Source organism: Vollenhovia emeryi, unplaced genomic scaffold, assembly GCF_000949405.1.
Source record: "Vollenhovia emeryi isolate VEMERY1.0 unplaced genomic scaffold, V.emery_V1.0 DF939130.1, whole genome shotgun sequence".
NCBI lineage: Eukaryota > Metazoa > Arthropoda > Insecta > Hymenoptera > Formicidae > Vollenhovia > Vollenhovia emeryi.
In genome coordinates this window covers 3,156,435-3,178,379 of record NW_011967236.1, presented here as the reverse complement: position 1 = coordinate 3,178,379, position 21,945 = coordinate 3,156,435, and the positions used below count along the sequence as shown (strand labels likewise).

At 41.0% G+C, this 21,945-nt stretch overlaps 1 protein-coding gene across 1 annotated transcript; it reads left to right on the top strand.

The window, feature by feature from the left end:
- The first annotated feature begins 337 nt into the window (after nucleotides 1-337).
- Nucleotides 338-15,161, top strand: LOC105568368 (aristaless-related homeobox protein). Its single transcript, XM_012023998.1, has 4 exons — nucleotides 338-692; nucleotides 8,453-8,718; nucleotides 12,721-12,808; nucleotides 13,892-15,161. The coding sequence occupies exons 1-4, from the start codon at nucleotides 620-622 to the stop codon at nucleotides 14,353-14,355; spliced, it is 891 nt and encodes a 296-aa protein (XP_011879388.1). The 5' UTR covers nucleotides 338-619; the 3' UTR covers nucleotides 14,356-15,161.
- The last annotated feature ends 6,784 nt before the right edge of the window (nucleotides 15,162-21,945 follow it).

Sequence of the window (21,945 nt, the reverse complement as noted above, 5' to 3'; positions counted from 1 at the left end):
GAATGTAGAAGGAGAGGAAAGAGCTGGAAGAGCGAAAAGAGACGGCAAGAGGGCGGACGGACAGGGAGGGAGGGTGAGACGGGTAGGGGGACCAGAAAAAATCCGGGGATTTACGCGGAAAGGGCAAAATATTCCCCGCCCAGGCTTCATTCAGCCTCCGATTACGGGGTGGCTTTGGGTGAAAAGCACGCGCTCCCATTGGCCGAGGGGCTAATATGGCGGTGTTAGGGGTTGCAAGGTGGGGCTGGTGTACGCGATATTAAGGGCTGCTTTCATGTCCGACGAGCCAGTGCGTGGTGCGCCGTCGATTGACGCATTTTCCGTCGAGAAGGTGGAGAACGAGGTTCGGCATCCTCCTGTCTCTCCTCATTCCCTATCTTTCTTTCGTTTGCACGTTTCCTTTCGCGTACCTTCTTCCGCCTGGACCGCACTCGACGGAGGCACATGCGACTCGGCGGCAGATTCAATTTGCGCGCGTGCCACCCGGGACGAGAGAATCTATGATTTGCCAGTGATTTGCGTGGGTCAAGGACTGCCATTTCGTATTGCGATTTATTTACGAATCGCCGGAGTTTACGCCAGTGATTTCCGTAGACGTACGGCTACCGCTTCTCTAGATATGGCCCAGACTTATAATCAGAAGAGGAATGTATACAGCATCGATCAGATATTGGGTCACGCCAAAGATGAAGGTACGGACAAGGTGTCTTCCTCTCTTCTTTTCGAGAAATGCACGCACGTTATTTGTATGAGTGGACTTGGAGCGTTTAAAGTTTCTCTGTGCTTTGTATTGACTCTAAAATATAATTTTTTAATTCAAAAACTATTTTTTATACTAATAAAACAACGCGTAAATGAGAGAGCAAGCAAGAATACGCGTATTATTTTATTTCGATTACACTTACAAATTAAAGTGTTGAAATTCTAATTGAAAATATATTTAATATATTTTATTACGTTACTGTAATGAAATAATTGTAATGAAATTTTAAGGAACGAAAACTATATTTGTTAACTCAGGTGAAATGTAAATACAACTGCAATGTAGTCCTAATTTCTTTTTCTCTGACAAAGAATCAGAGTAGAATATGCAAATGTTTCGTTTTTAATCATTGCTATATAATATCTTCTTTTCATATAATATCTAATATCCGAGGAGGTGGAGAACGATAATATATCCCTTAACATAATATCTTCTCAATCGTAGCTGTTTAGAATTGTTAAATTATTTTATTCTTTATCGCACCTCATTGTTTATTATTTCGCATTGTATAAAATATCGTTCGCTTACATGGCAACAGTAAGATCTCAAAGACGAGAAATTTGTCATTTATTGTTTAACTGCAATGATTTAATTTAATTTATTTTATTCTTTTGGCGTATCGTTTTCATCGTACCGTTATATAAATTTTTAATACATTTACAAATATTTTTTTGACTGTTCATTAATCGATCGTGTATATTCTAATTGGAAGTTACAGCGCGTTTAATATGATAACACACTCACGCCTATTTTCACCGAAATCATCGCAATGACTAAAGATCGATAACTTCACTCGCTCTACTTGACTCGAACAGGGAAGTTTGTTACAGATTTTATTATCTCCATACTTGAGGACACGCTCTTTTGTCCACCGTAATAAAGTAGGCTATCTAAAGGTGGATAACACTGATCGAATAGATTATGAATAAGTAGGGAATATAGACTTTTATTTATTCAAGTTCAGTAAATGTTTTATATCATGTAAAATGAAAACAGGCTACTCAACAATTTTCAATTCGAGATGGAAATTATCAAGGAAAGTTTTAAGTGAAATTCTAACATTCCTTTCGTTACTCATTTACTTGTTTTCATATACATTTTAAGATAAACTACGTTGTCGGTAAAATGCGATTTATTACTTGATAAGACGTTTATTATATGGTAATTATCCATATGGCAATCAGCCAGTTATCGAAGTCACTAAAGATGGCCTTATTTTGATATCTGTGGATTGCGTGGTGAATAGTCTTAAAAAGAATCTTAAAGGTGTATTTTATTACAGGTTTATTCCTTCTTCAAACGTATACGAATTAAAGAAATTAAGAAACTAAAATATAAATGATATAAAACTGAGTGTTTACAACTCAAACGAAATAAATATAAGAATAAATTAGAATAAATATATTTCTGTATATTTATTGTAATTTGTAATTTTTGATCTTCGCTGTCAGGGATTGTTCGTTTTAGTTTCAAAGATGAAAAGGCAATACAAATGTAAAGAGAATTCTAAGATTATTATTATTTTTCTATAAGTTTACTGTTTTTAACAGATAATAATTTAAACCAATATGCAAATAATGAATAAAAAAAGAGTACATTTATCTTAATCTCAAAAGAGTTGAGAAATTCAACTTGAATTGTAGATTGAAAGAATTGCAAACTTTGGCGCGATAAAGGGGAGATACAAATCTCATAGAATACGCCGTTAACCTTAAGATTGTACGATTAAAGGCAACGTAACGTAATTAGGTCGTCGCGGGTTACAGAATCTGTGGCGACGATCGGTGTAACGAATTTACTACACGGTGTTGCGACACGCGAGTGCATGCGCGTGATTAGGTTGCGAAGAGGCGCACGAACGGCGGATTGTTTCGATGCATTCACTTTTGCGGAATCGTCATGGCGTGATAAATCGTGTTATCAAGTTTAAAGAACTACATTGTTACGTGTACTGGCTGAGCTTACAACCGTGGCTCATAGGCAAATAAAACAATGCGGCTACCCCCACGTTTTTATTAAATGCACGAACACTCTTTCGCCTTTTATTGCTCAATGTAAGTCACTTTTTTATATGATCATAGTCTTAATAGGAGATCGGTAATTTATGTTATAAACTATTGAACGTATGATTTCTCGCTATTAAGCTTCAAAAGAGAAATAAAAAATATAATTATTTTAATATGTTAATTACATATGTAATTTTGAGCAGATTTTAATTACAGAAGATTTTATTTAATAAGATAAAATTATATAATTTAATGATCAGTTTAGAAGATATTTGAGATTAAACGATTGTAATAAATAATGTTCTCTCTGATATTTTTGTAAGAAAAAAATAGTTGACTTGAAAAAGGTTACAGAATGCATAGCGAAAGAGTTCTCATTAGGTTTGTTACACGTGTAACTTACGCGAGTGTATCGTTCAAGCGTGTCCTGATTTTTAGATTGTAATAATTGCAATAATCGAGAACGGTAACATTGTTTTCAATATTACAATTTAAAACGATCGGCTCGATGATGGCTTTTATCTTGGATTTTCCATTCTTTATGAAGGATATATTTTACTGATTGATTTACTTAGTTTTTTATTTATACGCGATCAGTGATAACTGTTGTAATGCGAATTTACGGCACGAGGTTACGACACGCAAACACCGCGTATATATACTCGACTGTCTCTTTGTGCGGTGTACAAATATAGAAATGCTACATGTGGCGTGCAAGCACGAAATAATCGTACGAACAATGTTCTGGATATTATAATAAATGCATAAATTACTAGAAGTGCAATTTATGTATACCTGCAATGTTTGTGCATTCTCAGACCAACCGTTTTATTTATCCATTACGACTCATTGTCAGTTCTAAAAATATTACAGTACAATTGATGTATATATATTTGCCATAATAATTGTCGATATTTTGTGCCTGTGGCTATTTTATTGTTGTATCATTGTTTTATTACCATTATACGCTCAAAGAGAAAAAAAGGTGGGAATGGATATGCAATCTGGATATATAATTTATTTTATGTAAAGTTAAAATGTTCGGCAGGTTTGTAATAATTTTTTGGGATGCCAGCGAGAGCGGACACTTAATTGCACAAATTATTAAATCGGATTATGAAATAGCGAGATCGCGTCTTTATTTGAGTCGACAGATAATATTACCAGATACCAATAATCTAACATATATATTTTATATTATCTATACTTTTCATTTAAAAATCAATGTACACGCGTAATATTTAAACAATGACACGTCCATTTATTCGCATCACTCTGGTATATACAAACCAAATATCTTCTCTCTGAACTTATGCGTGCTTTATGTATTTTTATATGGGAATCCTAAGGGGCTTGTAATTTATAAATTTTCATAAACGCGCGTTTTACAATATTTTTTTTGAAAACATTGGTCTCGTCGCGTTTTATCCCGGAACACTCGTGGCCGGCGTATTAACGTAAGTCCTTTTAAGGACTTTATTAGATTTTCAGCGTAAAGTCCTCGGCTACTTATAATCCGCTCCTGTCTCACGAAAGTATATTTCGTCGACTGAACGGATCGCAAATCCCTTTTAACGCTTAACGCTTAGGCGCATAATCCTCATAGACGCATAGGCGCATAGGCGCACGGGCTTTCTATCGGGAACAATCATTCCGAACCGGTCTGGCCGTACAAAAACATTTCCATTATTCCCTAATTACTATGAAAACAAAACAGATTTACCTGGCTTATACTTACCCGATTGGTAGGCTACCTATCTAGTAAGATTTCGGTTTTTGTTTTTTAATTTTTACAGTCGAAGAAAAGAAATAAGCAACATGCCGGAGCTTTTAACTATGCCAACACCTCGAGTAAATTCTAGCGTGGCAATGATAAATTCTGCGCGTTTCTCGATATTCTGATGGTATACTAACATTTCTAAATTCTCGCTACATATGTGAATGAGAAGTAAACAATTTTCGTATATTACATCCGTTACATATGATAATGAGTTTTTTTTCGCAAAGGAGTTTCGCTGTACTTTAAAATTTCCGCGTATGTAATAACATAATGGGTACTTAAGATCCGCTTACGAATGCGATACTATAGGAATAACACTCTGAGATAATGCAATTCTCTAGGAAAGAGCTCATATTGTCGAGAAAGTTCAAAGAGCCGTGTAATAACGTAAATTGCTGCGATTCCCCCTAATCATTTCTATACAATTATGCAGGGCGCGTTTTCATCGATGACTTCGTGACTGCGGGCGGTTCCTTTGGCGCCTGACGACGTAATGATTCGCGACATGTGCCCGATCGGCACGGTAAATAAATTTTTAATTTCGCTCTGCGAGAGTCCCACCCTCCCCGGGCATCCCCCTACCCTGCCCCAGTCGCCTGGTCCACATCAGGCGTCGGCGCACCGTAGATTTAATAAAAAGCAGTGGAGAGCTAAGCATCAAGTGGGTACTCCATTGTGCCCCAGCATAAAAACATTGAAATCTCTCTATTCAGCTTGGATTAGTACGACGATGCCTCTCTCTACGCGTATGTGTGCGCGCGCGTGAGCACATGCGTGCGGGGGCACGCGCGTGCACGCACACGCGTGCATCCGTGCGCCGCCGGCGGCGTGCATACGTTTTCGATCGTATCTCGGTTCATCCTATCACAACTGCTGGCTATGTATCGACACCGAAAAGTAGGATTAGCATTATTACGCATGAGTAGTAAATGCTTGTCTAATTAGTCCGAGCGGAGATGCGTAAAAGGATGTACGTGCATGTTGCGTAGGGGTGGATATTCGTAAACCTTTTCGTACAACCTTACGCGTCGCCGATTGAATTTTGTTAAATCGAAGCGCTCGGCGGGGTAGAAATTGGGCTTACGAGGAGCCGAAGGAAAAAAAGACCGGAGTACCTGGCGCATGCAATTCTCGATATGATTAATTTGACCATTTGTTTTTGGATATTTAAATATCTGAAATAAACGGCCCGCGTTCGGGAAGTTCCGGAATATTCTCATTATTACGAGATGGAAATAATATATTTTTAGCGGTTAAAACAATATGTTAAGGTCCGTACGCAAGCCTATTATTTTTTTGTACTGCACAAATAAAATGTTTGCCAAGTTGATTAACATGTTCGTAGCCAACTAATTTATGATAAAAATGAATCGGAATTCCGTTTAACATTTAGGGCCGGTTTTTCCAACCTCCTGGTAACCAATAGTTAAATTGTCTGGTCCATCTTTGTCTAGTCTGAGGGAAAAAACAAAGACATATAATATACACGAATTAACTATTAGTTAACTTACCAAGAGGTTGGCACAATCGACCCATAATGCGATAGATTTTATTTATTAAATAGGGTACTATGTTTCGAAGATGTGGCACAGCGTAACGTGAAGTGATTTCGAGGGAAACGTTTACGAAGCAGATTATAATTTAATGTGAATTTAGTCGGGGTATGTGCACGTAAGCGGATGTAGACGAAGTTGTAGCTTTGTAGTTGCCGCTTCGGTCTCAGATCGTTATCCAATTATAATAGGTATATTAATCTAAAGCGCTATATGTAGTTAGCTAATTAATAACTAGCCTAGTTCGCGGTAGTAATGAGGGCGCAATCCATGTCGGTTTCATCAATAGATCAGCGAATGCCGAGTCGTTTACACGACGGGAACTTAACGGTGTTCTATTTGCGCGAAACGTAACGGCTGCGCGAGGTAAAATAGAAATAAATCGGAAGATTTTTCTCGCTACTGACGGATCTTGTTAACGATTTTTTTATTATTTTCTTTTTAAGGAGAAAGACGCGCCGGCGTCGCGCCGCTCCGAATTCTCCGCACAAAAGTTTGACCGCGTGAAAAGCGCCTCGATATTTTGCAAAGGACCTACAGAAAGCCGCTTCCCGCAAAAGGCGAGGAAGTCGGAGAAGAATCGTATCGTTCTCAAGATTATACCGACACAAAGGAGAGTTCAAAGGGGAATAATAAATCACGCGGCAATTTGTTACGCGCGCGCGCGCGTGTATGTATATACAATATATCGCTTCTTACAAGCGTCAAAGAGGTAACAAGGTTTATCGCGACGCTCGATTTTTACCGCCCGTATGGATTTTCCCGTGACATTACCGCGATGCATTTTTACAGGGAATCCATGAGATATTTCTGCTACTTTTCGCTCGGCGATACCTCCGCGATATATCTCGTTAAGCGCATGGCGCGATGGCTCGTTTCCCTGCGAGCTCCATTTTTAAAACTCGTTACGGTGAATTTATTTTTAACACCGTCAAGTGCCTTTCAAAATTATATGCAGATCAACCGATTTGTTATTATCTGGGCGTTCATGCAATATCAAGCGCATTGCACGAACGTTTTTCGAATATTTTTGCGCGTATCGATTCGACCGTTGTAGAGTTGCAAGTTTTACGGCAAAGTCATTGAAATAATCGTCGTCGTCAATTATCTAAATTTTTGCAAATACGAGAGCCGGAATGCGAATAAAAGCTTCACAAATATACGCAAATAAATTAATCGCCTTGGACAAAACCTGCGCGGAGATTCTACTGTTTCGTCATGGACTTCGCGAGCCTATCTTTTATTCGCGATTAAAATTAATATACCGCGCGATTTGGCTTCTCACCTGAAACGAATCGAACAATCTGTGTGTATATCTGACTACTGTGTCTACGTGTAGTTTACTTTAATGGGGCTTTAAGCCCTCGTTGATATTCGCGCAAAGACAGAACGGGTGATCATGGTAGGAAATATGACTGGGGTACGAGGCGGTCGCGATCGCAGAAAGCCGGGAAGGGTATACGTTGCACGGGGGTGGTGCAAGGCTCGCTGCTGTATCGCGAAAGAGGGAGATAGAGGGAGAGGAGAAGGAGGAGGAAGGGTGTGGGCAGTATGCACTCGTGATATTTGCTAATCACTGACAGCGACGGCTTTTAAGTACTGTCGAGCACATACGTATAATGTGCGCACTTACATTTGTAGGGTATTTCGCGGGCGTGTACACGCGGGCAGATGTATGGAGCGGTGCAAAAAAAAAAGAGAATGAAGCGCCGGGTGAGGCTTAAAAATTGGCAAATCCGCCGATCGGACGTCATCGGCGTATCGGTTATATCGGTACCGGTCGTTGTGCGGCTTAAAAATGAAATTGCGCCCGTATCTCCCCGCCGCTGCCACCGCCGCCAGAGTTGGCATATCAGGCAAAACGACAATTTCGTTTTGGCAACGCGAGCGATATGGCTTAATCGCCTCCCGATCGCTTGCCGCGCTCAAGTATCGGACGTACCGTTTGACGTATACGCCCGTTTAACAGGCGAGGATGCGCCAAATAAATTTCGAGGATTACAAATTCTCGCGTCTTACGGAGCGGAAAAACTTCTTCTCGACTAGGCTGTGCAAATCCTCCCGTTTGATTTCTCACGTCACATTACAGCGCGCGCCACGCTTGGCGCGCGCGCCTGTGTGACATAAGAATGATGCAGGTTCTAAAAACTTTGTGCGAAATAATAATCGCACAAGGGTGCGGGGGTGGGGGAGGATTTATTTGGCGCAGCCCTTTATTGTTTGTTTAAGATGATTAGATAATAAATATTCCGCGTCGAAATGTTGCGTTGGGTGAAATTCCTTGAGAAAGCCGCGACGAGATGAGGACAGGCGTGAAACATGATTGGAAGTTGCGTATTACTGATTTCAGACCACGCGACGTCGTCTGACGCTGTGGTCGACGGTGGCGATACAGAGCTCGGTCATCTGAGCGATCATCAGATCAACGACTCGCTGCACGATCCCTTGAATCTGGGCGAATCCGACCGGCCACGCAAGGTGCGAAGATCGCGCACCACTTTCACGACCTATCAGCTGCACGAGCTCGAGAAGGCCTTCGGGAACACGCAGTACCCGGACGTGTTCACCAGGGAGGAGCTGGCGATGAGGCTGGACCTTTCGGAGGCCAGAGTACAGGTGCTTTTCACGAACGATTCAATCATTGCAGAAAGGACGTATGCCCACGAGAGGAAAAGTATTGCGGAAATAAGGAAAATTCTTGCAAATGTTTAGATAGGCAGGTAGGAATATAAAGTAAGCTAGACACTTTTGAGGCACGTCGGCTCTTAATTCGAGAAAAGAAAGCTACGAGGACGCGAGATACGCGGGACAGTTATAGGGGGAGGGGGGTGGTTTGTTAGCGATCTACACACAAATATTTAAAATCTACATAATTCTTTTCTATATTTCGGGAATAAAATACAAGAGGTATAAATAAAACAGACGTAGGAAATTTAAATGTTTAATATCATAGCTCAAAAGGAGACAACGAGTGTCTCTCGCGTGTCCACTGCCTTTTCCATTATTAAATACCGTGTTTCATAAAAATAAAATATATAGCCGCGACACTCTCGGCTATCATGTACTTCCAAAAGATTAGCTTACGCCCTGTTCGCAATGACCGATTCAAATATTCCACAAATGCGGCATGAAGCGGACGAGGGAAAGAAGTCCGGCCAGATTTTGCCAGACAGTTGCAGAAGTATAATTAACCTTTCGTCGCTTTGACTGGACGAATTCACAAAGCCCGAGAGGCACGCGAGTGTCGCTGAGTTTCGCGCATTTGATAGTGGCAAGTTTCGTAAGTAGTTTTAATGACGAGTTTTAGATTCGGTCAGCGGGATGAAATTTAAAAGGCTAACTCGGAGCTCGCGCGTAATTTTGACGTTAAATATGGAGATTATTAAAAGAATTCGAGGCAATAATGCGATAAGCCGTGTAAGCAAAAAATGCCGTATTATAATAACGTTCATAACACATTTGAATAGCTATTATGATACTTTGCTATTCATAATTATAGATTTAAATTTATTTTATAATTCACAAAGAATTAATTTTTTACCATTTTCCTTCGTCCCGACAAAATGGTTCTATGGTATCGTACGGCGATTAATGCACAATAGCGTAAACTGATTTTCACGTGCAATTTTCACGAGGATCGATTTATACGTAGATTTTGCGAAGTTTGAGGAACATGGAGCATCCTCGAGCGCTCGCGGGATTGCGCTCTGGCGACTCAGCCTCAAGGCGCAAGTCACTTAACTAATTAGAGACTATTGTATCGCAAAATTTCGCGCTGCCGTTTTCCATCTGTAATTTTGCGAAACATACGCTACGGCCCAGAATCCATCAATGGTTAATTTTATAGAAGGAGGGCCGCCCGGCGTAGAGCAGTAATCTGCTTTGGAATTACTTTAAACCGGCGTCCTTGAAAATTCAAGTACGCTGCAGCGTTGGGGTTGCAGTTCAATAACGGGGTACGCGTCGTTTCGTACGCGATGATTTGTATTCCCCCTTTATAAATCTCTTTTTAATGTGCACGATAAAGGCAAATTAATTGTAAAATGTAAGAAATAATTCAGTTTTGCAGTTACAAATGAATGACGTTATGTATAGAGTAAATAATTAAATTATATCAGTAAACAATTATTTGCGAAATGGTAACGATAATTCGTTCGAGTGCTGGCGAAATTAATATGCATAAGTGGTATCTATACGTAAACGCGTATCGAAATGAATATATTATAACGTCGCAACGATCCTTGGCGAATACATCAGATGAAGAAAGTAGCTTTTATCGAATCTCTTTCAAGAAACCAATCTCGAATCGGCGCGTTCTTCGAATCATCCGATTCGATTGTTTCATTCCGACGTATACGACAAAGAAACTGTCGACAATTTTAGAGAAGGCGCGCGCACACACACACACGTGTACACACTTGTACATTGTACTTTCTGTATGTATATATCCGTGGGGGTGAGTGCGAAGGGTTGCGTGGGGCCGCCGGCGGAAGGGTGGCGATGATGCTGAAAAGAGACAGAGAGCATTCCGATTGGCCCATTGTGGTACAGCGGAGCGACAATGCCGGCAATTGGCCGTCGCTCGACAAAACCGCTAAATGATCCGCCGCGGCGCACAGTGGTGCCACGGCCACTTTATTTCAATCTAGGAAATCCTCCGGCGCCCCCTCGCGCCCCACCCCCCCCCTCCCCTCCCCCACACCCCCCACCCACTCACGCGCCGATTCCAGATGCGAAATTACCCCATTTTTCGGTATTAACGGCTGGCCGATGTATCGACGATCGGGCGCGTATGGTAATGCAATCGCGAGTCGTTTCTAACGTTTCCTACACCCCGGCAGATTTGCCACCGCCGGACACTCTGATGGAATTTTTATAAGCCACCATGGACATTGCGATTTTCACGAATTATTTCCACTGCATTAAATCTGCGTTGAGAAGACTTCTTTTTTTTTTTAAAGAACAATGTATTATAGTGCAAGAGTTTGCGGGAATCTTTCTTTTTTAAAAAAGAAAGCGTTAATTAAAAAACATTTAGTCAAGAGTTTAACAGAGAGATTTAGGGAAGGTCAATTAGTAGAGCACTTTTTAAATTCGACGTAGATCCGCGTACAGACTGCGGATACACTGCCGATTTCTATGGTAAACGGTCCGGGAGATTAACGGGGTAGAGTTATGGAAACGCGTCGGCGTTGCAAACTTTCGAGTTCACGGTGGGTCGCTTAAATGACGCAAGGTTTGCGAGCACTTAAGCGTTAGAGGCTATTCAGGAACGATTAAATAATTAACAGCAATTAGGCAATTGAATTTCCTGCCTCTCCCGTCTCGCAACGCTGACCTCTTTCCCCCGCCTCAACGTTATTCCTCTCTTCTCTTCCTTGATGCCACTTTCTTCTCCCCGGTGCACCCTCGATTTTCTCACGTTGCCTTGATTTTAATCCGCAATCCGGCCGAACTAACTCGCTAATTTGTCTCGATCCAACGCTCTGCCGTAAGTTATAATTTCAGTCGGTATTTTCAAGTAAGTTATAATTAACGTCGTCGCGTGTACGATAAATCGTATAATCTTTGTAGTCCCAGTCGCGCACCTTCCACGAAAAGACGTATTAGATCTCAATTTTGCACCGTTAATAAATTTAATCTTCTATTAAACGGATAATTAACTAAAGACTCTCGATATTGAAATTAACAAGTGACAAGGAAACCGCTGAAAAGCTTCGAAAGTCAAACGCTGTTAGCTGTGCGTGAATTATGCAGCATTCCAATCGCTACAATTTGCAACTTTATATTGAATTTTTAATTGAACGTTACGTAACTCAAAACACACAGCTAATCGCGTTCGATTCTCATTTGATTCTCACTTTTGCCTTGTTACTTGATTCATTTTAAACTTTTATATTACTTATAATATTATGTAAAGCAGCTAAATAGCGTATGCTTAAATATTCATCATCTGTCTATCTAAATTTATTCGTGGCCAGGTTTTTTCACATATTTAAATATACATTTCTTATACTTTATACATGTACATACACGATACGGAGTTTTCTTTTTGAGAATAGAGATTTAATGGTCTCTCTTTACCCCTCTCTCTCTCCTCTTTCTCTTTCTCTCTCGCTTTCCCTCTTTCACTGCCTCTTCTGGTACCCGCGAAAATTCGGAACAGCTCGGGTGGAAAGCGAAAGTATTTATACGGCAACCGGACCAGCGATAGGGTCGTCAGGGGTAGACGAGAATAGAGCCGGAGGCAGGGGTTGCTAGTACTCAGGGGTACGAAGGAAATCAGGATAATTGTTAACAATTAGCTTAATCAACCTCGAGAGCAAGCTTTTGTTGTTGGCCGCTCTGATACGAGCATCTGGGGTTCTCATGGGCTTCCCTTTCCTGCTAATTTTGGATCTTTATGACGAATATCCTAGTATTCCGATAATTCGCAATCAATAGAGATCACAAATCGCCCCTTAACAGCTCCATTGGATAGATTGAGATTTAATATTTTCTTTAATGTTACATATAACAAATGACTTTACAATGATTGCATAATATTTTCAATGCCTATTAGTCTAATGAGATCGTGTTGAATGTTTGTCCTACGAAGTGTTACTGTTTGTTGTGCAGGTGTGGTTTCAAAATCGACGTGCAAAATGGCGCAAGAAGGAAAAGGCCTTAGGCAGAGACACGAGTTTCATGCACGTCGAGCAAGGAGGTGAGACTAAGAAAAGTATTAATTTAAATTGCTCGCAGAGACAATATATCCATTATTTTTGCATGACAACGAAACAGGAAACTTTTAAGAAAAACTGCGATTGTTATTATATACAGGGCTTTATCACTTGTCACGTCGCCGTACCTGAGCGCGCGAAATCTCAGGCCTGTCATTTGTGAAATATAATCGCTTTTTATGTAAAAACTATTACAGCCTCGACATTTCAGTATTAGAACTTTCGTCTTGAAATTTTCTAAATAATCCACGATTAAAAGGATATCCGGTGGTTTTAGTGCACCCTGTATATATTTTATTTTACAAAATTGTTCTCAAGCTTTTCAGAAGAATAGAAAAATATTTCTGTGAATTAGAAATCAGTTCGTATTTTTCTGTTCCTTTTGTCGCAAGAGTGGATTAATTCCCTGTCTCTTTATTTTCTTCTTCTTTCTTCTAATAGTAAAGTAATCGCGAAAGCTCGTTTTTATCCATCCCCGTTTTATTGCTCCCTTGCTTTGCAGTAATATAGTAACACGTGTGTTACGCTCGCTAATATGTGCAGGAGAGGACGATAGGGCGCAAGTTATAAAGGGTAGATGCAATCGGCGACAATTACGTCTAATTTTAGTGTCGGTCGTCGCAGCCATCACGTGCGAATGATATAGAATAGAAACCTGGTCGATTATTTTTTCATGAGACGCTCTGCGGATAAAGCTTGTACATCGAATACGGGTGATCTTAACAGGGAAAAATATCTAATGACTTTAACACTGTAATATTTCTATACACACAATCATACACATAGTTTTATTAACTGTACCTTCAATCGCGTACCGAGAAAACTTCTAAATGTTTCTTCTGTGTTAACGCGCAGTGTTTGCATTACGCTCTCTCTCTAAAGTCCCTTTTACACTCTTTCCGTCTTAAAGAAACCATGAAAGTGGAGTAAGAGCACGAATTTTCAAAGTTTCTAAAGCGCAGGTTGCTCTTGAATCGACGTCGATACAGTTTTCTCCGCGTGTCGGCATCTCACCAGTCAGAAACAGCGTCAAAGGAGTAAGCGAGCCCATCGAATCCTATTTACAGGTGTTAACGAGCTGTCCCTTCACGCGCGGCTGCTGCAAACGGCCAGCGGCGTCCCCGGCGCGGACTCGTCGGGTCCGCCGACGGGCGCGTTCCCCTGGTTCATACCTCCGGTTTTCCCGTCGCCCTGGCCACCGAGCGCGCCCAAGCTGCCGCCGTTGCACGCCCTCCTGTCGCAATACATCGGCCTGCCGTTGCCGCAGAACCTGGCGTCGCTCGGCACGATGCTCCCGGTCGGCCTGAATCCGAGCTCGTCGCTGAACCACAGCAACGTGAACGGCCACACCCTGGGCGGCCACTTGCACGGGCATCCCCTGAACCTCGGGGTGCAGAGCATACCGCAGAACCTGAGCTCGAAGAACGACAGGGAGGAGGACTCGGCGTCGTCCGACGACGAGATCAGGAAGCAGAGCGCGGAAGTGCTGAGAGTGAAGGCGGAAGAGGCGTTACGCAAGGCGGACAATTAACTGTGAGAGCTTACGGATTTTTGTAAATACGAAGGACCTGCTCGGTTCACCCGAGAGCCGTTTGATACCAACGTAAAAATATTTCGTTCGGCCGTCAACACCCGCGAACCTATAGTATCCTGTATGCGTCGGAAGATTATTTCGTTTGTCAGGCTGCAAGAGTACGGATTCGTGTCGTTCGTGCAATTCGGTAGGTATTTTAATACGCGATGCGTCCCGGAAGGAAACGCTCTCGCCAATGGATTCTAAAGTTAAGAAAAATAAAGACTCTACCCCGCGACAAAGAATCCGTTAGTGAATTATTTTTGCATTTTCTCCCGGGATTCTCTGTAGAATCTGGATCTAGGATTCGAGTAGTGTGTATTCGAGTAGAAAGCAGAGACAACATTTGATACACAGTTGGATATTTGTTGTGACGTGTCGGTGGTATTGTTAATTTTCAACACATTCGATCGGCAGTGTAGTCCAATCGATAGATCGTTGAATGACGTACACAGCTTCAGCGCCAATTAGATATTCACGTAAGACGCAATAATAAGTTTACCAGTCATTGATCAATAATTAGTTGCTGACTGAATATACGCAGACTTTTCGTCTAGAATCATAGAGACTCGAGGATCGCAAATTGGTTTATTTGAATGTGTTCTTAAACAAAAAAGCGAACTTGAAACGGCAAAAACGAAAATGTATGATTTTGAATAACACAACAATGTGACAGAGACTTTAAATGGAACAAATGGGGTGGAATTTCTCCTATTCAGAAATATTTAGCAAAAGTAATAGAGAAGAATTTATATTATTTTCTAATAAACAGAAAATAAATATTTTACTCATAAATTATTTTTTAATATATTAATATATGACATCTATTTATTAATTATGTTTCAATATACAAAATAATATTATTTATCATGAAGTGAACAAAAGGTACATGCAAATAATAAAATATTTCGGAAAACAGCTGGCAGCTTATGAGGAGACACTTGATTGCTTATTTTTACTCGCGTTGCAGCGAAACATCGAAATGAGATTTAACAGATAGCAATGCATATAGCGCAACCATTCATTATTATATGGGTTATACACTACTATTTGCGTCGTAATTATTTAGCACTCTGCTCGAGTTGTTATTCGACGGCGACACGTAACAATCTATTTCATCGATGTCAAAAGCTGATTACGTTTCTCTGCGCGAATCAACATGTAAGGGCTGATCAGGCTATAATTGCTGCAGACTGGGCAAATTATAACACCGAATATTACTCAATAATGAATAATTCATAAATTTGTTTTATTTGTATTCCTTTAAAAAAATATATAAAAATTGTATCATATTCATCCTGTGTCACAACTGCCTTATCCCGTATGTAAAAAGGATAGGCGAGTGCAGTCGCGTAGGATTTCTTCAAGAATTGAAAGATCAAGTGCCGTACAGGATCGCCGGTGTACGTATTAGGTGAAGAGAGAGAGAGAGAGAGAGAGAGAGAGAGAGAGAGAGAGAGAGAGAGAGAGAGTGTGTGTGTGTGTGTGTGTGTGTGTGTGTGTGTGTGTGTGTGTGTGTGTGTGTGTCCGCGCGCGTGTGTGTAAGGAAGTTTTGTAAAATACATGTATCATATGAACATTAGATATATATTATGTATACATATGTAACATATATATTAGCATAGACTTTGTGTAAATATGTAGGCTATCCATTAAGTTAAAGAAATAAACCTACGAAGAACCACGCAGAACTGTATTTCTTTCGAAGCTAATCGTCTGCCAACGCAACGTTGACAGCTGGCCTCGGAAACGATCTTTCATCGTACGGGATAAGAAATGAGTATAAAACGATTGAGATAGGTTATTGATTAATTAATTATTTATCAGAATTGGTGCGATGTTTTTAATAAATCGGAAGGAAATTAAGTGGGCATATTTGGATTAATAAAGATGACGAATTTGGGGGCTAGTGACAGAGAAAGGCTGATGAGAAAGTTGCGAGTGGAGTGCTTGGAAGCGCTCAGAAACGCCGCCGATCATTTCTCAATATCCATGCATACATTCTCGAGTGTCTCTATATAACAGTCTTTACTAGCGTGTCACGATTAATAAGCCGCAGGTGCCTCAGCCCGACTCTTTCGCACCAGTCGATTCGGGCTTCACAACTACCCTAATCCGGCCTGTCCGAGGGCAATTCACACGGGGGCGAGCTAGAAAATCGCTTCCGCGTCATTAATCATGAAAAGATTTGGCGTATTGGCCGCGTCATTACGACGATTTCCTGAATTCCGCGCAGCTGGCGGTGGCCCCGCACGTACCCCCGGATTCCCACGGGCCCCAAAGCGCCGACTGTGTCGCGCGCGTTTAATCGCTCACCCCCGCCTTCTGCTCCCTCCCCCATCCACGGGTCCGTTCACCCTCTCCGTTTCACCCCGGGCTCCACGTTTTCCGTCGTCGAAAGTGAATTTCGCCGGTCGTGGGCGGGATCGAGCGCATCCCGGCGTGAACGCTGGTAACACGCACAACGGCAATTACAATCCGGCCAATTTATCCGCGTTATCAGAAATTTATCTGTCGCAAAGGGGCGAAGGCCGCACGACGAACGCGAGAGTTAACGTTATCGCCTGGCGTTATCGCACGGGAAGGTAATTATTGCACCACCTGCTTGGACGCGCGATCCGCGTGGGCTCGATAGAACACACAGATAACGCGGCTGGGTGAATGATATTTTCTTTCGAAGCTATTTTACCAAGGCTCGGAGAAATTTTACTCGCGGTTACTTGATAGTTTCCTTTTAGTAATTTTTGAAATTAAGGAATAAAAAAATATATAAATAAATTGTATGCTTTATAACGTTGACACAGGAAAACGCAAATGGCACCGACAGGTTGTCGCGACGAGTAGGTGCCCACCTGCGCGGGTTTTTTTGGGCGGAGAAACTTAGAATGGCGAACTCGAGAAGCTGCGCAGACATTTTGTATCGCTACATTAGATGAAGTGCGCGCACGCTTTCGAAATGCCCCGCTTACGTTTTAGCTCAACGACCGCGTCGCATAATGCCGCAAAGTTCCGCTAAATGGAACCACTAGAAGAAGGAGAAAGAAAGAGCTCGCGGTCCACTTCGCCCCGATTTCGTCCGCCAGACGGTATTGCTGAATTTCGGCTTCGGTTCTCACGAACTCGCGGCGTCTTTAGGGTATTCGACGCGAATGTGCGAGCCTTTTTTGCAGGGAAAAGGTAGAAAAACACAGTGCATACTAAAGAGCACCAACCAACTCCATAATACTAGATAGATATTTTTGAAGAAAGGATCTAATATCTTTTCGTTTTTTACATGGTAAATTAATCTCGAAATACTTAGTCTAATTCATCCATTCTGAATGCTGACAAGCTCGCGTTTTTTTTCTTTGGGTAAATCGCGAGTCAATATATATATTTTTTTTTTGAAATATGCGTCAGACACGCATAATTGCGCTCGCGCTCCCCAAGACGGGGAGAAAAATGTTCTGATTTTAAGCGCTCGTGCTCAACCGATTTCCACTAGCCGTTTCTCGCTTTTTTATGAAATGCTACAGCATAGATGAAGGATCACAGTTGAATACCACTGATCGCGATCGCGGTTGTTACGAAGGACAATTAGATTAAAAGCAGCGCCTCTCGCAGCGGCTTGAGATCCATTAGTGCCTATTGTGCCACCCCATTTACACCCCCACCGACCATCCCCCATTGCTCCATGCCCTCCTCTCCGGAACAGAGCACCCGTCTCGAAGCCAGGTACTTATTCTCAATAGTAATATGCTCACTTCATATTTCTACCTCTTCGTCCTTCAACGCTTCTGTCTGCATCACCCGACGGAGCCTCTCCTCTTCCACCTCCCGTTCTTCTTTTGCGTTTCTTGGCGGCAGTAAAAATCGCTGGCAGCGATGCCGTTTAAAAAAATTTTCCCCGTCTTGCAAAAATTATCGCGATAACACACGTGCGAAACCACGATGTTAACGACGTAGCTGACAAATGCCTTCTATTAACCCATCTATCGTGATAAAAGCCGTGATAAAAGTCTATTACATCGCAATCATTGATCTTTCCTATCGACATAATTGCGTATCCGTCAACTAATTGCTGTTTAAATCTCTCGCTTGTTCAATACAATATCGTGCAATAAAATTATGTAATAAAACATTAGATAAAGAATTGGACTCATAAAGTAATCTTCTCGTGCTATGAAACTTGGAACGATAATTCCAAAGACGATACTCAAGATAAAATTGCACAACACATAGTTGCGCATTTTTAATAAGCTATATATTAGTTTCTTATTAAAAAACATATACAACGATTCATAAATGATGTAAATTAAAAATCTTATTTCTAATTTAACGTACTATTCGTAATAAAGTTGTACACACACAGTGGGCAGTTTTATTTAATCCACATCATGTTCAATAAAACTGTCGTATCCATCAACTAAATGCTGTTTAAATCTTTCACTTGTTCAATATAATATCGTGCAATAAAATTATCTAATAAAAAGTCAGATAAAGAATTGGACTCATAAAGTAATCTTATCGTGCTATGAAACTTTGAAACAATTCCAAAGACGACATTCAAGATAAAATATTTACATGCAATAAAATTGCACAACACATAATTGCGCATTTTTAATTAAGCTGTATATTATTTTCTTATTAAAAAGACATATACGATTCATATAGATGATGTAAATTAAAAAGTCTTATTTCTAATTTAACGTAATATTCGTAATGAAGTTGCACACACATGTGTGGACAGTTTGATTTAATAAAGCTACAATTTTACATATTAATTTGTAGAATTTAACGTGTAACACGATATCTTTCCGATTTGATATTCTGTCCATGTAAACATTACAGCAAACATTATTATGGTTTCTACATGAACTTCGTATAAATGATTCGTGCAAAACCACAGACTAATTTGGGTGTAAAGTCGAAATAATATTCCTAAGCACGCGCATATAATACACCCGCGATAGCTGATGCTACCGCAATGGTTTTACATAGGTGGAGATATAATGCTTAGAATCGCACACGAAACGTTGTGATTTTTTTCGGCGCTAATAATTCGTTGAGTGTCATTATCCGGAATTAACGTTGCTTCCGCGAAATAATAATCGCTCTTGTGCGAGCACGGCCGAACTGCCGTGGCAGGATTCATTTCAAATGTTGAAGCGTACAAGTGAATTTCTGCTTAGTTTTGTAGCGCCAATGTTCATCTGTTTAACGTTCCGTTAATTCACGATGTAATTAATCGATAAGTATATTTCAATTGACTAATTCCATTCATGCTATATTGTTTCCGGATATAATGTTAGCCGATAGCCGATTCGACGATAGTTTCTTTATGCAGGGTACCTTCTCTTATATAATAAATATAATAAGAACACAGTAATATCGACACAAATAATCGCGTTCAACAAATTATTATCATTCTCACACGATAAGAACGTGATAATTGGCATAAGGTACATATTTTCATATGGTCGTTTATGTTTATGAAGCGTTAAGAGCTGAGCTATGTTCGAAATTAACCGGTTCGGGGATCCCCTTCGTTTCAAAATCATCCTAATTTGCAGCGAGGAACGCGAACTCCCCGCTGCGAGTCGGAAGGTACGTCCCGCGATCCTTGCCGGCGAAAGCTCCAGGACCTTCGGAAACCTCTCTTGTTCACACGTTGTGAAACTGGGTGTATGGTTATGCTTAAAAATTAGTGTCGTTATGACGCCGCGCCCGGACTCTGTACGCGCACATTAGGTGTACACACTTCATTAAGGCCATTAGGGGGCATCAGAGCATCCAGGGCGCGCCCAGCAAGGCGACGATCGGCGGTCTCAAAAACGATCTCTTTCCAGCCCTCGTCGTCTTTTCAACCCCCCGCACGAGGGGTGACCAACAATAATGGCTTCTGCGCTGATAGGCTTACGCTCCGAAATTGTGGGCTTCCCGGGCCTGAGGCTCTCTTGAAAAGTGATATACCTGCAGCTTGCCGATTTGCTCGCGTTTGTACTTTACCGATCTACGCAGACGTCGCGGATCACGATTCCAAATGTCGAATCTTGGACGAAACGTTACTTCACACAGGCTATTCTTGCGAACGTCACTTATAGTTTATAAACTTAAACTATTAAATGAATTGAATATTGATATAAAAAATATCGCGATGGTTCAACAAACGAGATCAGAGTTTCACAGGTTTTCATGAACGCTTTATAAATTGATATCGTAATATTGCACGCGAATTAATTTGGGAAGGCGTTTGAAAGAATGATAGGCCGTGTTAGAGCGTTGTTTGGCTTGAAATTTAATTCACTCGCGCTTGATTCCCGCGGAAAGCGCTTTTCATAAAAAAAAAGGGAGGGAGAGGCAGAGGCGACCGAGCGCGATCGGATACACTCCGGCTCGTTGAAAAGATCAAAGCGCATGGAATTCTAATGGATCGTGGAACGAGGCCTTTCACACTCGATCAATTTTCTCGAATGAAGCGGTTTTCGCGGAATAAAAGGTGCATTAAGGCGTGCTCGCATGTGACGGGGTGCGATCTTGCGCGGGGGTCAAGAGTACCCCCCGACAGAAGAAAATTCGGTAAACGCGGGACCGAAGTCCGATCCTTCAACTCTTTCTGGGGCAGGAACTCTTCGGAGATGAAGGCATAGGTAACTTTTGCCCTCGTTACATGAAATATTTATTATAATACCGTACGTTATTTTGAAAAGATTGAACGTACCGAGAGAAGATTGTATCACCGTCGCTTTTTGCCTTTCGGAAGTGTCTTCAACTTGCATTTCTGCAACGTATACTGTAGACTTTTGTAAAATGTAAAACGTTACGTTGATAATTTTATTAACGAGGGAAAATTGCTGTACGCACTGATGTCATTGTTTAACCAGTTATATGCATATTGAATCTTTTTGTCTTTGGTAGATATTTGCATTCGCGTTCGAACATTGAACGTCAAGCGCTTTCACTTGTCATACATTTTGCATGCGTTTCATAAAAATTACGCTTGTAAAATAACTATCTGTAAATTTCAATTGTATTTTTAAATTTAATACGACAATGATATCGGCATTCACGTAAATCTAAATACACATTTAAATTATATAAATTATATAAAATAAAAGTAGAAGGGTTTTATGTTGGGACACGGTTTTAATTGACACATTTATATATGTGCGTATTCTGTAAGTGACAAGTAAACATATCAGAAACGAGGAAAATTATTCTTAATGCAGACACTTCGCTTTTCTCTGTTTGAGCGAGAATTGATCGTTCCGATCACGACCAACTTTATCTGAACGTACCGGTCGTAAATTAATCGTATAGTTAATTCCGTTCTGTCAATGTACAATCTAATAAAGCGTGAGACACGAAAGGCTGCGACTGCTCTTTGATAAAACGACCAGTCGGCCCATTTCCATCCTTTGCCGTGCCGCTAATATTACATTACATTAAGCCGATTATCTATCTCGCGCGCTTGTATACTTTTTTCATTCGGGGGCAGTTCTGGAAACTAGACACCTGTGTATATCTTCATAATAATCTAGAAAAAGTCAGAAGAGAGAGAGAGAGAGA

Coding starts and splice junctions, on each gene's coding strand:
- LOC105568368 (XM_012023998.1), top strand. CDS start 620: ATGGCCCAGACTTATAATCAGAAGAGGAATGTATACAGCATCGATCAG. Junction 8,719..12,720: donor TTTCGGAGGCCAGAGTACAG/GTGCTTTTCACG, acceptor TTTGTTGTGCAG/GTGTGGTTTCAAAATCGACG. Junction 12,809..13,891: donor CATGCACGTCGAGCAAGGAG/GTGAGACTAAGA, acceptor TCCTATTTACAG/GTGTTAACGAGCTGTCCCTT.